At 33.4% G+C, this 17,737-nt stretch overlaps 2 protein-coding genes across 2 annotated transcripts in view; both read right to left on the bottom strand.

The window, feature by feature from the left end:
- Ac3 (Adenylate cyclase 3) overlaps positions 1-17,737 on the bottom strand; it is a 399,292-nt gene that overhangs the window by 227,808 nt on the left and 153,747 nt on the right. The gene's annotated exons all lie outside the window — the stretch shown is intronic.
- LOC140441794 (uncharacterized) lies at positions 9,830-12,465 on the bottom strand. The gene is made up of 3 exons (XM_072532715.1): positions 12,359-12,465; positions 12,184-12,237; positions 9,830-10,300 (listed from the first exon to the last, which is right to left on the bottom strand). Exons 1-3 carry the CDS (start codon positions 12,429-12,431, stop codon positions 9,930-9,932), a joined length of 498 nt encoding a protein of 165 aa, XP_072388816.1. The 5' UTR covers positions 12,432-12,465; the 3' UTR covers positions 9,830-9,929.

Below are 17,737 nucleotides of genomic sequence, written 5' to 3'. Positions count from 1 at the left end.
TAGTGATCTCTTAAAAAGTAGATAGAAAAGATCTTAATAAGGAAACACTTCAACCAAATTTTGCTTGTTAAATTTAACGTGATGCTTGGCCGATTTGAAATTAGGCTCCACCCACGATGCGCATTCGACCACAACACAATTCGTCCTTAATATTTCTTGGCCCTTCGAAGTGCAAGGTACTTGTATAGTCTGCGACAAAGTTTTTTTTATTTTACTTATGTTTAAAGTTACTGTGTGTTGAAGAAATATCGTATTACAATAGATTTGACTTTTTAAATAATTATTGTTAAGTATTTTAAATTATAAACATGGATTTTCATTCAAAATTAGAAGGCAAAGTCTTGTCTGGACAAACGAGGGTGGTAATAGCAAATGTAATTATTTTTATTCAGAGAGAAGCGATGCAAAATCCACATGTTAAGATTTTAAAAAAGTTCAAGAGCGTGCTTCCTTAGCAACGGGAGTAAGTATAGCCACTATAAAACGGATCTCTCGTGAAATGAAAAATATAGAAGAAGGTGCTTCTACATCATTTTCGATGCCTTACAAAAGAATGAGATCTGCCCCAAAATTCAACTTGGGCGATTTTGACAAAGGTTTGCTTCGGCGTATAATAATAAATTATTATGTCACGGAAAAACGAGTTCCTACATTGCGACATATAACAAAAAAAATTAATGAAGACAATATTTATACAGGGTCGCATGAAACTTTGAGAAAAGTGATGAGAGATATGGGATTTCGATGGAAGAAAGCGAAGAATAACAGGAAAATCCCAATGGAAAAACCCGATATACAAGTGCTCCGGAGAAAGTTTCTCAGAAATATTAAACAATATAGGGAAGAAAATCGGCCCATAATTTACATGGATGAAACTTATATTCATTCCTCTTATACCCATGACAGATACTGGGGAGACAATACCACCGAAGGTTTGCACAAGCCAGTGTCCAAAGGGCAAAGGCTGATTATTGTTAACGCCTGCGGCCAAATGGGGTTCATATAAAACGCATGTTTGACATTTAAATCTGATACGAAGTCTGAAGATTATCATAGCGAAATGAACTATAATAATAATAGAAAATGGATTCATGAAAAACTTATTCCTAATATACCAGCCCGTAATGTATTAGTTATAGACAATGCATCATACCACAATGTCCAAGCGCAAAAATGTCCCACTATGGGGTGTAGAAAAGACGAAATGAAGGAACGGTTAAGACAAAAGAACATTTCCTTTTCAGACGAAATGATAAAAGCAGAATTATATAATATAATAAGCTAAATAATTAGCTAAAGCTAAAAAAAAACAAAAACTTATGAAACAGATCAAATTACGAACAATGCAGGTCCCTCTGTCTTAAGACTACCTCCCTACCACCCGGACTTAAATCCAATTGAGTTAGTGTGGACTGCTCTAAAACAATATGTGGCAAATAAAAATGTAGATTTTAAATTTAAAAATGTTGAAACATATTGTGATGAGTTTTTCTGCAGATTTTCCCAAGATTAATGGACAAAATATTGCGAGCATGCTATTTCTTATGAGCGGTATTATATCGAAAAGGAGCCAGCTCTAGACTTAATTGTAGACGATTTATTAATACATTTGCAGGAAGATAGTGACACTGATAGTGTGGATTCTCTAGAAAATAGTAGTTCGGAGACAGAAGACGAACTTTAATTTTAATCGTGCCTTTTGTGGTGAGTTATAAATTAAATTATCTCAAGTGTCTTGTGTAGTCAAGTAATTTGTATCTAAAAGTAGTATTAGACATGAGACTAATCAGTGAGTTTGAGCGCCAGCGGCACCGAAACACCTTTCTGAAGGACGCGTAAACAATTTACTGTAACGCAAATGTAAAGCTTTCATCTTTGCCAATATTCCTCTTATAAAATTACAGAACGAGATATTTATAGAAGTGTTCGAAAAAACTGCCACTTCAACATGACTGAAGGGTCAATATTAATGAGTCAAATAAAATATAATTATTAGAAGAAATTTTTTAACAAGTAACAAAAACGAAATATTTTGTATTTTGAGAAAAATTTCCGAAGGAAAAATTGAAACGTCAAAATAACATACAATATAGACATATCATAGAAGCTCCATTAATATATAAGGTCACTTCTCTGTAAACTTGTAGTATGGAGTGTACCATAGGAACCATACGAAGAGACCGAGCGCATTATGTATCTATTTTCCTCCGAATGCGTTCTCACTTAATTTTCTCCGCAAGTGGACAAATTTGTCAAGTATCATCTTAAATTTGTGTTGAAATATTCAATTGAAATATTTAATAATATTCAACTAAAGACTCAGATTTGTGCTAAAATTTTAATGAAATATTCAAATATGACTCACCAAATTGAAGCTTTAATGATCAGTTATATAGATACTTTCAGAATTTAAGTGAAAGTGACAAACCTATTTATTAAAAAGCAATAACTGCCTAATATTTCACAAGGTATATAAAATTCACGCACATTTAAGATAGCTTGAAGACATGAAACTGCACTCATAAGAGGATATCAGAATACGGAAATTTTGTTAAATAAACAAGAAAATACTACAGTCTACAAGGCGCGTACCAGTGAAGGTAAAAACAATGTGAAGCTTGTAAAAGTTCTTAGTTGTCTGGTAATACAAAAATTCATCCATTAAAAAACACCATAATCCATATGAAGACTCCTATGGGGTATGTGGCTGTAATAGCCTTCTGAGAGTTATGAGAAGTTGAAAAGTAAGTTGACGTCTTTATCTTTATCTAAAAAATGTTTGTTATCTGATACACAGACTGAAAAATACAAACGTCTAGTATTGAGTTAGTGTTTAAGACACACGTTTTTATCCATGTTCATATTTTTCTTGTGAAAAATCTAAAATCACTGGGAATAACTAAGTTCATGCTATATATTTGTTACCCAACTTGTGGCATGAAATTGGTATATGGATAAATCAAAGTTTTTGTGTCTTTTAGTGTTAATTAACTACAAAATTCACCGGTATAATACAGTGACCTTTTTTAAGGGGCATATTTTTAGTAGCAAAATGTTCACGTATTAATAAAAAGTTCTTCGCTTTTTCGGACTCTTTTTCGCTAATGAAATCGTATGATCCCATTTGAACCTACTATTCTTTATAAAGGCCGAAAGGTTTTTTTTACATTAACAACTTCAACCTTTCAAATGTAAATGTCGCATTAGTTTTACAATCCTAAATTATCACATTACCCATCGAAAACTATTAGTTTTTGTGTATGAGTAATTTGAGTTACTTTAAATGTATAAGGGTAGGTAAGTAATTACTGTTTTGTTTATAATAAGTGAAAATTTTTTTGTCGTTGATTATATCATAACACGGGCTCAAAATATCATGTTTTTTTAAAAGGGCAGTAGGACAATCAGCGTCTGTATTATTCTGTATTAATATATACAGGGTGTCCAGTAACTCTCCTGGCAAACGAAAACCGCAGATTCCTCAGATAATTTTAAAACGATTTAACCCAATTTACCTAGTCGCAAAATGCTTTCTAAGGGAGCTAGAACTCTTTGAAAATTGCGCCTTGTAATTAGTTTTTTTAATAACTTCAGAACGCTTGTATTTCGAAAAATAAAAACTGGTGCGATTATTTATCTCCCAGAGTTAAATCGATTCCAATAATTGCGAATTTCTAGTACCGTTCATAAGCGTCCGTTTTGGGTAGGTCAACGGGTATTTTAACTTTCTTACCTGTAATTTTTAAGCATTTGTGATAGTAGATTATTAAATTTTCATATATTATAGTACCTACTATAACATACTCTTAGTTTAATTTATTGGATACACGGTTTTCGATAAAAATTGGTTTGAAAATTTTTCGTTTTTTCGTCATGAAAGTTAACTTAATATTTTTTGCACTAGTAGGCTTTGAACTGTCAACAGAACTATAACCTACATTTTTCATTGTCAAAACTCTTGTCAGTTTGTGAAGTTTCTCTTTTAGTTTTTACTTTGTAGCATTCAAACACAATAATTTCAACTAAAAAAAATGGTTTTTACTAATGAGGAATACGCTGATATACATTTAGGTTATTGCGAAATGAGGTGTTAAGCTCGAGCAGTAAAGTAGATATGCTGAAAATTTTCCCAGTTAAGGGAAACAAGTTCAGTGTTGCCGAAAAATAATGAAACAGAGCGATATAATGATGTAACAGCACATCAAGATGTCACTTTAATGGAAGTTTAAGAAAATTTTGAAATTAGCATTCTAATCATGTACTTATCATACAATTTCAAAATCTTCCGCAAGAAATTTCCTTCACAATACAACGAAAATGTATATCCTATTAGAATAATAGGAATACATAAAGTTATAGAAGAAATGACTAGAATGGCAATAAATATACTGGGCATAAGTGACGTATAATGGCCAGACACCGGCAAACTTATAACCAAAAATGGCATGATGGATTATGCTGGAAACACCGATCCGGCTCATCACTATGGAGTCGCAATCTTATTAATCTTATTAGACACAGAAACTAATAAATCAGTTATAATCGTCACTCCTTACTCAGGGATAGTGATAATAGAGTTAGACACAATTTTAAGATCTATTAAAATAGAAGATATTACAATAGTACTGTGGGACTTTAATGCTAAAGTAAAGAGAGGAAAAGTTGACGAATATGTTGGGGAATTTGGACTAAGTGACACAAACGAAAGAGGAGATGGATTTTGTCAAAATAACCATTTTGCAACAATGAACACAATGTTCCAACTAGCCGACAGAAGATTATACACTTGGAGATCTCCTGCAGACAACAAAGACCGTATAGTCAGAAACTAAATAGACTATATATTAACTCAGTCTTTACCGGACCTGATCAGCGACACAGGGCCACCGTTCCCAGGGTTTTTGAAGTTCCAGCAGTACCAGCGACGTATGTATACGGTTGCTCATTAAATGCAAAGACAAACTCAGAAAATGCTCTTTAATGTTTAAAAAAATATAAAACGAAAGTATTTTTAATAACTAACCTACTAACTAAATATGAAATAAATGTGAAAGTAGTCATTAGAATTGTTCCTGGGTATGGTAAATGCCAAAGCAAGGATGTGCGCAGAGACCTACGGCACATTCCCGACACATGTACCTTGATTCGCGCCGTTTCTTTGCTTGAGTCTTTGTTGTTGAGCAAACAGTTCATCTACGAACTTTGTTGTTGGGGACAATATCAGGAAAATCTCTACCTACAAGACGAAAAACGTTTCGCACATAAACTACAGTTGTATGTTTTGATAAATGATACCTAAAAATAACATCTCCTTGTAACAAGCTAATTTCAAGATTAGATTCACATACCTATCTAGAAGCTGACGAATAAGATACAAGTGAAACTGGGCCATCCCTGGGTGTTGTGTGAGGTATATTGTATATGCATTTAGAATAGAAAGGTCCAATATGTGAAAGAAGAGTTTTTTATACCATTTGACAGTTTTCCTGATGCTTTCTGTGAACCTTAGTAACATGTCAGTCCCGTCCACTGCTCCTTTATTCATATTGTAATCTATTACACAAGCTGGTTTTTTAATGAATTTGTTTGTCTTTCTGTCTTTCTTAGCCAATTCTACCATTTTGTCTTGGTGCATGGGAGTAAGCATAGTGACCTCTATTCGATCCTTCCATTTTAATGCCAACATATTGCAACTCGAGATCGAGAAACTAAGAGACGTGTACCAGTTATCAGTAAAGAACGAGTGACCTTTGTCCAAGTAGGGTTTCATAAGAGTGACAACCACAGATCCTGAGAGGCCGATATCCTCATAATGATTTATTTCGGTGTTTTAACCTACATAAAAGATAAAGTCTAACACATAACCCGTCTCACAGTCACACAGAAGAAACAATTTTATTCCACATCGATGGCGTTTGGTTCTTATAAACTGTTTAAACTGTAGCCGTCCTTTGAATAGAACCAAACTTTCGTCGATTACCAGATTTTGGAATGGCGTAAAATTATTAGCAAATGAGTTTTTTACCTGCAAAAAACGCCTCGCCCCTTGTAATAAGAATCCGCTTGAGTCATTTTCAGCGAAGTGTATTCTCAGTATTCTCAACATTCTCAGTATAGACTGAAAGCGATTCCGGGACATTACACTATAAAATATGAATGTATATAACTAACTGTTTGTTGACCAATTTTCTGTAAGTTTGGTTTTTCTACGGCGTGCTGCGAGCAATAGCACATCGTTAAATGTAAAAAATTCATTTTCTTTAAGTGGCGACCAAGCAATCTTTTTATTTTTGCAAATTTCCGCTGCAGCAAAATTATTTGTTTCATGTATAATTAAATTAACGGTACCTGGATTTAGAAAGGAAAGAAAACAATCTATTTCCCTGGCAGGATTCTCAATATTGTCTAAATGTGCACCTGAATTTGTATCATCAAACTCATACACGACAGGAACAAATTGCTGTTTATCCCACTGTATACTAAAAGCATCCACTAAAGCTCTTTTGCTTTCATTTCTCGATGTATTTGCAACCACAACATCGGCTTCATCCTTATCAGCACCTTAATTTTTAGAAATAGCTTCATCATTTCCATAAATAATATTAACAATCTCCTCCTCTTCTGAATCATCGCTATCTGGTACATAATCGCTTTCACTTTCTACAAAAGGCTCTTCATCGGAATCCAAGCATGCCAGTATATCATCATATTCTTTTTGCGTTAGTCCACACAAACCACCTGTATCGCACGAGCGCCTTCTTTTTCTAGAATCAGACATTTTCTTGAAATTTTACAATAAATTTGCACTGCAACAGTAACAGCAGAATACTGCGTAGTCCGTGATAACGTGATATTTGCGGTAAAAGACGCATGCTAAAAATGGACCAAAAACCCGACCATACCAGGCAGTTACCGAAACGCCGTGTATCAGAAGCTGCCGTATCGATACGGCAGTGGGTTCATCACAATGCATGTTCGAACGTACCAATACGAGATTGGGGCACTGTAACAATGCCAGATAGATGCGGCAACGGGGCTGGCAGAGGAGTAAAAAAAATTGATGCCGTATACAAACGGCATGGTATTAAAAACGTTTTCACTCAAGAACATATATATATACGTCACTGGGAACAGTGGCTTTTTGAACTTTTCCCCAAACCGTATATATATACGTCGCTTGTAAAGAAAGGGTTGATCAAAAACAGATACAAAAGCTTCGTTAAAACAGTAATATCATACCCCGGAGCAGATTTTAACGCAGACCATAACCCGCTGATAGCTAGAATGCACGTCAAACTCAAAAAGATTTAAATACCTAAAAATAAACCAACGTTTAATTATACAAAATTAAGCAAAAGAGAAATACATCAGAAAGTAATCCAACAAGTCAACTCAAATCCAACAGAAGTAGGAGAAGAAATCAGAAGATGTCAATGAAAAGTAAAGCAATATTCAGAAGGCATTACTAAAGGCTGCAGAAGAAAATTTAAAGCCTGAAAAGACAAATAAAAAACAAAAATGGATGATTTTAGAAATTCTAGCATTAATGGAAGAGGAGAGGAGAAAAGCCAAAGGGGAAATGTGCAAAAATATAAAGAACTACAACATAGAATTAAATTAGAGATAAAAAAGGACAAGGAAAAGTGGTGAACAGATCAATGCATAGAAATAGAAGATTATGACAGAAAATACGACAGCTTTAATATGCATAAAAAAATAAAAAAACTAACAAATACCAAAAAGCGAGCACACTATGGGATACTCAAAGATGATAATGGTAAACTCATTGCAGACATCAAAGATAAACTAAGATTTTGGCAAGAATACATAATGAAACTATTCGAAGATCATAGAATGATACAAGAAAAACCACAGGAATAAACAGGACCAATTAGATCAGTTAGACCAATTAGAAATCCAAAGACCGCAAAATCAGTAGGTCTAGATCAGATATTCATTGAGCTAATTGAATACATTGACGAAAAAACACTGCATATACTTTTAGATCTGCTCGATAAAGTATATACAACAGGAGTAATACCCGAAGATTGGTTGCTTGGTTGATTGGTTGGTTACGTTTGTAACACTACCAAAGTCAGTACATGCGAAAGAATGCTCCCAGTCCAGAACGATTTCCTTAATAAGCCCCACACTTAAGATATTTCTCAAAATAATACATGGAAGACTTTACAAAAACATAGGAGAAGATATAGATAAGACCCAGTTTGGATTCAGAGGAGGACTAGGAACGAGAGAGATTCTGTTAGCTTTTAGCGTTCTCGCGGAAAGACGACTAGATACGAACCAGGATTTCTATGTCTGCTTTATAGATTATCAAAAGAATTTTGATAGAGTACGACATCAGAAACTCGTAAAACTGTTAAAAGAAAAGGATGTAGACAGTCGAGATATACAGGTTATTGTCAATTTGTACTGGAATCAAAAAGCAAAGCAAAGCAAAAATGTCTATATAGAAACTATAGAAATCAAAAGAGGTGTTAGACAGAATTGCGTGGTGTCTCCATTGGTATTCAATATGTACAGCACAGCTATTTTTAAGAAAGCAATATCAGAGGCAACCAACAAAGTCATCATAGCCAGGATGATCGCCAACGTTCGGAACGAACAGGCACCCTAAGAAGAAGAAGAATATCAGAGGGTCAACAGGGTATATCAATAAACTGAAAAATCTTGAACAACATAAGATTCGCAGACTACACCGAACTTTTTGCAGACAGTCTAAAAGCACTGCAACGCTTAGTAAATAGATTACAATAAGTCAGCATAAAATATGGACCACAAATGAACGTTAAGAAAACCAAGTGCATAATTATTGCTAAGGAACATACAGTAGGAAGGATAGATATCGAGGGAAAGCAAGTAGAAAGAGTGAATAACTAAAAGTATTTGAGTAAACGAAAACAATGACCAAGGTAGAGAAATAAGGACACGCATCGAAATTGCAAGACAAGCATCTATAAAAATGAAAACAATGTTTGTTAATCGAGACCTTCCTCTGGAGCTGAGGATAAGAGCCTTAAGATGCTACGTGTTCCTGACTTTGTTTTATGGAATGGAAAGCTGGACACTTAAAGTGGTTAATATAAAAAAGTTGGAATAATTTGAGATTTGGTGCTATAGAAGGATTTTGAAAATGCCATGGACCCGAGTTACAAACGCAGAACTACTAAGAAGGCTTGTGAGGTGAGTGCTTAATGACCTCACAATCGGATTGTGAGGTCATAAAGCACATCAAAACAAGAAATCTCGAATATTTAAGTCACACTACCAGAAGTGTGAAATATGATATATTAAGGCTCATAATGCAAGGTGAAATCAAGGGTAAGTGATCCATAGGAAGACGAAGAATTTCCTGGCTAAGAAACCTAAGAGAGTGGTATAGTTGCAGCTTAGTAGAACTTTTCAGAGCAGCCGCCAATAAGGTACGGATAGCTGTGATGATAGCCAACATCCGAGAGTAGTAGGAACTACAAGAAGAAGAAGTATCACGGAAAGTATTAGAGAAAAGACTTCTCGGGAGTTCAATTAGTCACAACTTTTAATGATTTGCTTACAGAAGTAGACCATCCTAGTTTTTCAAACTTACAGTGGTAACAGAACTGACAGGTAGGATTTACCGTATTTATTTAGTGTTTCCTTATTATGATATATGTTCAATCTACCTTTTTTAAGGCAACATTACCATGACTGCTTCCATTGATTCATCCTGTATTCTGCTAATATTAAATATTTTTTCGTTAATATTACTATTGCTATATATTTTATTTAAAACTTTAAACTCTTTAATAAAATACTACGTATATTATACGCCATTAAAAATAATTTATTTTTAATATGAGTTACATTTACATGCTCACACTGAATATCAGCACAAATAATTTAAATAAATACAGTAATATTAGCCAAAGTTACTTTTCTAAACAAATTTGAGCATTAAATAATATTTGGTACAAGTTGTGTATACTTCCAGTTTGTTTATCAACATGGTTGTCTATTTTACTCTCTGCATCTTCGATTTCTTTTAAGTTAACTATAATATTTTGTAAGACAGTAGTTTGTACATTAAGCAAATTGAGTGTTTCTGTTTGATTTTTCTTGATATCACCAATTTCAACTTTAAGTGAGGCAAGAATAGAATGTTGCCCGCAAGTTTTTTGTTCTAGATTGTCCATGTCTTTTTTTATATCATCAATTTCGCAGCTTAATTCGGTTACGTCATTGTAGATTTGATGCACTATGTTGTATATTCCGTCCAATTGATTTTGACAATTGCAAGTATCTACAAACAGAAACTGTTTTAATAATTGTATCAAAATATGAACTATAATAAATAATGGAAATAAAATGTATATTCAGTCTGACAACTGATATCAGTCTCGTAATTTTTAGAAGTTTGGTTGCGATAATTAAAAACGAGTTAAAATATAATAATTGTATTTTGTACATTAAAATACTAAACACAACACAGTGAACATTTAACACCACCTTAAGTTTTTCATATGAAGGGTACAGGCCCAAAAAGGGGCAAGTTGCAATTTTTCATAAATCGAGCTAGTGGTGCCGTCTTGTAGCAATTTTAACATAGAAGTACTCAGCAGCTTGTTACACGTCCTAAAAGCGCCTAGTTCCCGTACAGTGCTAATCATAATTTAAAGTAAAGTCTATATAAACAGCTGATGGACGTTGATCTAAAACGCGCAGCTTGAGTTAGGTTCGTCGGTTAAAGTGTTTTTCATTATTATTCAAGTGACTTAAAGTAAATAACAATGAATATCGACAATAATAGTAGTAAAAATGATACTAAAGTAGTGCTTAGACAGAGTTAATCAAAAAAGAGGAAAAAGCACAGCAGAATGGGAGAGAGCACGAGGTAGGTGCAACCTGTAATTGTCATAAACAATGTTTTCAAAATGTGCCTGAAGAAGCAAGAAAAACAACTGTACTTAAAATTTTAACACAATGACTTCTATTAATGAGCAGAACTCATACTTATGTAGATGCGACTCGTATGGGGGGCAAAATAAAAATTTTACCATATTTCGGTTTTTGCATTATATTTTTTAAAATACACGACTTGATTATGTTAAAATTATTTTTTCTATTCGTGGACATTCCTACATAGAACCGGACAAAAATATGGGTTTAATAAACTCCAAACAACGAGCTGAGATTCTTTAAGATTAGGTTAAAATTTTTAGAAGTGCTCGTGCAAAACCATCGCCATTTGACATTGTGGAAATAGATTAATCCTACCTTAGAGCATGGACGAATTTTTTTAATACTAAAACAGATTATTTGAAGAAAGGTTCCCGTTCAATTCGAGAATAAGAAATACATCAAAAACATCGTAGACTAATATATATCACCTGGTGTCCTATGAGTCAGCAATATTGAAGAAAAAAGAAAGTAAGCGTAAGAGACCTGTGCTACTTCCTCCGTATTCTTATTCAGGTATAAAAAAATATTAATATCTTGGAATGCTATTATTAAACAACATTATTTTTAGGATTGATACAAATCTCGCCTAAAAAAATTTAAATGGTTACAAGATTTAAAACGGTTATGTGGTGATAAAGCATAACAATTTTTTAATAACCTACCCAAGAATTAGAATTATCTCATATTAATAACTTTTGTCTACTTGTCACTTTAACTTGTTGTTTTTTGTACTTGACCCCTTTAGGCCAATAAATTTTGGTGGTTTGACCAATTAAAGCTTATGTTCTATTTTGCATAATATCAATCTTCTCATTGCGCCGTCTCCTTTCGAAGGTTGGCGATCCAAATAGCAATTGTAGTTTTGGAAACTGCTGCGCGAAACATCTCTGCGGACGAGCGGTCGAACCATCTCCTTAGGTCTTTCAGCCACGATAATATCAATATAAGTTTAATTTTTTGTATCTGTCTCATTAATTACCCAAGTAACTGATCTAATTAACAGGGTCTATGATAACCATCAATAATTTATCAATTACTGGTTTTAAAATTTAAACTTCGTTTTGTATGAAATAAACAGTTGGTGACTTAGCTTTTTATGAATCTGTACCCTTCATATGTTTTCATATGTTTCACTTAAATAACTAACTAGAAGTAATTAAAATAACTTTACAAGACATATTTGACACTATAAATTATAAAAATTGTATCTTAAAATTTACTTACTGAGTATTGGTAGAATATTATCAACTACGTCAATTATATCCAATAAATAAGAATCTAAAACACAACACTACAATTATTTTTTGAACAAAAATTACTGCTTTCTATAACTTTAATAATAAATCAATCAAAAACTATTTAATTCTCATTCTAGTTTAGGCTATTTAATTTGATTTACCTTTATTGCCTTTCGAAAGATCAATACCATTAGCGGCGAAAATAACAAATAAAACGAAAGTCTTAATTGCCATTGTTATTTTTATTCAGATGTTGCTTTAATATCTTAAGAAAACTGATATAAGTTATGTTTTATATGCTTTATATACCTTGGAGACTTTATCAGCAGGGAAGTGTCTTTAATACTATAATCCTATCAATACTACTATCATTTCCGTGTATAAAAATAAAATTTAAAATAACTTTTAAGCTTTTAATTCTTGAAGTGCAGCCTACTGGTTAAATATTGCCACTTGGTTTAAAGATTGATAAGGTAATTAAATATTGTTCTAGACCGATTACTCCGCACAACTTTGTTTATCATCACATAATTTTCGTATATAATTTGAAGCATGCAGCACAATACGGACAAACTGGATAAATATATACCTACTTGTGGTATCTGTCAAAATAAAGACTAATTAATGTACATTTCAATTATCGTTGTGATGATGACCGGATTTGTGTGAAATGAGAAAATAAACCCGTTGTGGCTGTAGCCAATTATTCCTTCAAAGTAAAATCTATAAAAATATAACAGACCAAGTTTTTTTGTCCATTATAACTTAATTTTAATTTTGCAGTGCATTTTACTTTTATAGCAGATAACTAAAATTAAGTAATAACATGTACCTCTGGACATTTCAGAAAATGTTAGGTACTTTTAGATTTTTTTATTGTTATAATGCCATGAAAAAAATCTTTTTGTGTAACGTATTTATCAGACTGTTTTGAATTATCGTGAATTTTGTATAATCTATAAGTTGCACCAATTTAAAATCAAGATGCATTTGTTAAAATACTGTCATATTTTCCAAAGGGACAGAACCTACGTCTACCTTTGGACTGGTAGACAAGTTGATAAGGTCAACTAAAATAATAATAAAATATTGTTTAATGGATACTTATATCCATTAAGACATACAGAGGACATCTTTGCACATGCTCTAGATCAGGGATCCTCACTAGGATTTCTTTAAGAGCCTAATAGTTTGAATGAAATTATCCTCATGGCCGCAAGTACAAGTGGTGGTATGAAATAACTTTAAAACTATTTGACTAAAGCACGTGGTGTTCGTGTGTATTAAGGTATAAAAAAAAATGCTTATTACAAGCTTAAATTTTTATTTTAAGAAGATCTTTTCGGAATTAAATCATTCCATCATCAGTTAAATAAAAAGTTGTTAAAAAACATTGTATGGCCACTTAAAAAAACTTTCGAAGGACATCCGTATTAAAATATAATCCTCATGGTTTTATCAAGGTAAATGCAATAGACTTAACTTATTGATTGTTAAAAACTGAAGATGGGGGCATCTTACATGACCCCCTGTAGCTGGTGAAGTTTTTTCGACTTACATTACCTCTGATCTGTTCTGGAGTCTTGGGCTAACTAGCCCAAGCAATTTTTTTTATACCTTAATACACACGAACACCACGTGCTTTGTATTCAACAGGTATACTAGCCACTCCTGGATATTTCCACTTCATGGTTTGTTCCAGTTTCACTTTTAATATTATATGACTATAACAAGTTTATTACAAGTTACGTAAAAACAATATAATTATAAATTATATGGACTGTTTTGTATGTATAAAGTAGGAAAATGTCTTTTACTTGACTACAGGAATTTCAAGTCCTGAATTTGTTAATTCTATGAAGTCAACGGGCGAAATCTTTCACAGCTCTCTAGGATGGCATCTATGTTAGCAGGTTGGGAAGAAACTTAAATTCCCAAAATGTTTTCAACGTTCTAACTAGTTAGCACAGATCTGTAATTGTTTTTTATGAACTTCAGCTTACTGAATGTAGATTCACAGACATATGTAAATGCAAAAATACACAAAATTTTCTGAGCACAGTTAATTATGTTAGAAAATATGTCATTTTCAACTGCTTCCCAAAACTTAGTAAGCTTTTTCCTTCTTGTTTTCGTCAAAAATACTTTTGAGCTCTGTAAGGTCAATTAACTTATTTTTAAATCCCTAGCTTCGTATCCAAAAATAAAAAGATGAGCTACATTTGCTGTTGTTATTGCCCATGGATTTTCCACCAAGTAAAATGGTTCTTGGAACTTCCTGAAGTCACCAAACCTCACAGACATTTCATCCTTTAGGTATTGTCACAGCTTCAGTAGGTCAGGAATCTATTGACTTTCATCTGGATTTTCATCAAACAGTGCTTTAACGGAAGGAAAGCTGGAATAATCTTTATTTGACAATACTCATCATTTTCGTTACAATGTTATTGTAGTCTCCTTGCAATTTGGTCAATGTTTCCTTAATAATGCTCATTGTATCAGTGAGAAACGCTTCAAGTAAAATTATGAATTTCAGGAAACTCTTGATTCTTTGTAGCCAAAAACAGAGTAATCTCACGTCGAATGCTAAAGAAACGTTCCAAAACTTTACCTTATTCAGCCATCTCACTTCTGTGTGGTAAAGAATGTCCCCATATTGTGACATAAGTTCTTTCAAAAATTCTTGACACTCTCTGTGGTTCAGTTTATTTGAACTTATGACATTCACAATCTTTACAAGTGTTTTCATAAAACAACTGAAATGGAAACTCAATAAATTATCATTTCCCAAGTGTTTTTTCAACAGCTGAACAAACCCTATATTTCGCCCCAACATTGATGGGCAACCATCAGTACACACAGAAAAAACCTGTTTCCAACCAATGCTATGCTCGTTAAAAAAATTTACTATTGTGTTTAAATAATCAATACCTCGAGTTTGTCCAGTCATAGGAATCATGCCCAAAAAATCTACTTTAAGAACACAATCCGTCGATACATACTTTACGAACAATAACAGTTGAGTAATTGCCGTTATGTCAGTGGACGAGTCTAGCGCAAGACTAAAATATTTACTTTTCTGCAGTTCATCGGTAAGTTTAAAGGCAATATTTGCTGCTTAGTTCTGTGACCGTTTCATGCACGTTGAATCAGACAGCTGAAGTTTTGAAACTTCATATAATGTTTGTTTATTATTAGCAAATTGTGAGCACAAAGTTTTGCAAACTGTGATAACACAGTCTATTACAATTTCTGCATCAGAAAACCGCCTCATCTTTTTTGTTAAAATTTCCGGCCTGTGCCACTGTGGTGGGGGTTAAGATGACAATGCGAAATGCGGTACAATGCATGGCGCCGCTCTATACTACTGCAATCTGATTAAATACATAAATAGAAACATAATTATATTATAACTCGTAAATTTTGTTTTAGTGCCTAGCAGTCTGAGGGCAGCGAAAAATCGCACCGAGGGCCGCGTAGTGAGTATTGCTGCTCTAGATGAAGTACAAGGTATGCGTATGATACAGTACTGATTGCTTGCAATGATGAAGAACTAAAAATTCTGTTAACCACAGTAGTGCGAGAAGGAGAACTATACGGCCTTAAGGTGAAAAAAACCAAAACAATGGTAATTTCAAAAAAACACACACCAGTTATAAACATACTAGTCAACAACAATCTAGTTGAAAAAGTGAAAAAGTTTAAGTATCTAGGCTGTTGGATACATGAAACCTTAGACCAAGAATAAGAGGTTAAATGTAGAATAGAACAGGCAACAAACACCTTCTTAAAGATGCGACAGTTACTCACTACCCGTAATCTTGATTTGTCCCTACGATACCGCATGATAAAGTGTTATGTATATAGTGTACTATTACACGGCGTGAAAGCTTGGACGTTAACAGTCAGCTCATTACGACGTTTAGAGAGCTTTGAGATGTGGGTATTTCGTCGTATGCTGAAAATTCCATGGACCGACCGCGTTAGAAATGAAAAAGTTTTAAGGCGTATGAATAGAGAACGTGAACTCACAAAAATTGTCAAGAAGCGTAAAAGTCTTATCTTGGACACACATTTAGACACGACAGGTATAACTTCCTTCACCTTATTATAGAAGGAAAAATAGAAGGCAGACGCGCCCTGGGTAGACGGCAAATGACCTGACTGCGTAACATCAAAGATTGGACAGGATTAGACTTTCAAAGTTTAATAAGGAAAGCCCAAAATAGAGAAGAGTTTGCAGAGGTTATCGCCAACTTTCGTTAAAAAGAAGAGAAGGATACTGATATTAAAATATATTGTTAAAAGGTATAATTGTCAAAACAAATGTTGAATTTAATATGAGAGATAAACATTTTTGATGCTCCCTCTCTTTGAGGCAGTGGTTATTTAAGCACTATATTTTAAAAATCGACTGGATATGGTTCTTCTTTTCCTTCTATAAAATGAAAGTTTTGTTGCGTTTTCTTATAAAATTTTACAATACAACTAGTAATATTATTATTAATAGTTTCTAGTTCTTTAGCTACGTAATGTTTAACTAACTTTTTAGAGTAGAGTTTAACCACAATAAAGTCTCCTTCTACTATATTAAGATGAATTTCTGATTAAAACCCAGGAAAATCATGATATTCAAGCATATTATCATAATCCATTTTATCAGAGTTGTCACAAAAGGATATTTGATTGTGTATATATATTTGAATCTTCACTATGGGATGAAGAACTAGTAGGAAGTTTATTCAGCTCCTTTTTTACTTGTTCCTTAGGTTTTTTTTCTCTTGGCGTTGACTTTTTCTTTCTGTTTAGCAGCTCAGACATAATAGCAAGTTTCTTTAGTGTACTGTTTACAATTTTAGTTTTTCCTTTCTTACGCTTTCCTCTGTTACATTGATAGCTTGTATAAATGCAGGAGGTTAAACTATCCCACCCATATTTGTATTTCCTCGTGTGCACTATAAAGACCACATGACAAATGGAGGTCCACCTGGATGCATTGGAGCAGCAAATCGTTCAGGATGGTCTATTTTTCTGCAATTTTTGGAACACATAATGTCTTATACTAAACCTACCCAGGAAAAGCCGATACCGATTATCATGGATGATCATGATACGCATATTTCAATAGGCATAATTGATAAAGCCAAAAATTCCGGTGTAGTTTTATTAACAATTCATCCGCATATATCGCATAAAATGCAGTCCTTGGTAAACCAATAAGTATTCATGACGTTGCAGGAATTGCAGGAAAAGCTTATCTACAAGCTTTCACACACACACACACACACTTTACAGAAGAAGAATATCTGCAATCGTATGACACAGATCGAACGGAGACAACAATGGCTAGTAAATCTACCTCATCTACCGCTCCTAGTGACTCAACTTAAAATTGTTTGACTTTTTTCCCAGCAGAACATTTATCTACCCCGCGTTCTTCTGTTTCTATTCGTGTTCCGTCTACCTCCATTTCTATTCCTGTTCCATCTACTTCCGTTTCTATTTCTGTTCCGTCTACTTATTTTCAAGCTGATGAGATC

Source organism: Diabrotica undecimpunctata, chromosome 5, assembly GCF_040954645.1.
Source record: "Diabrotica undecimpunctata isolate CICGRU chromosome 5, icDiaUnde3, whole genome shotgun sequence".
Taxonomy (NCBI): domain Eukaryota; kingdom Metazoa; phylum Arthropoda; class Insecta; order Coleoptera; family Chrysomelidae; genus Diabrotica; species Diabrotica undecimpunctata.
Note: the sequence above shows the minus strand (reverse complement) of the source record. Positions and strands in the feature narration are given on the sequence as shown.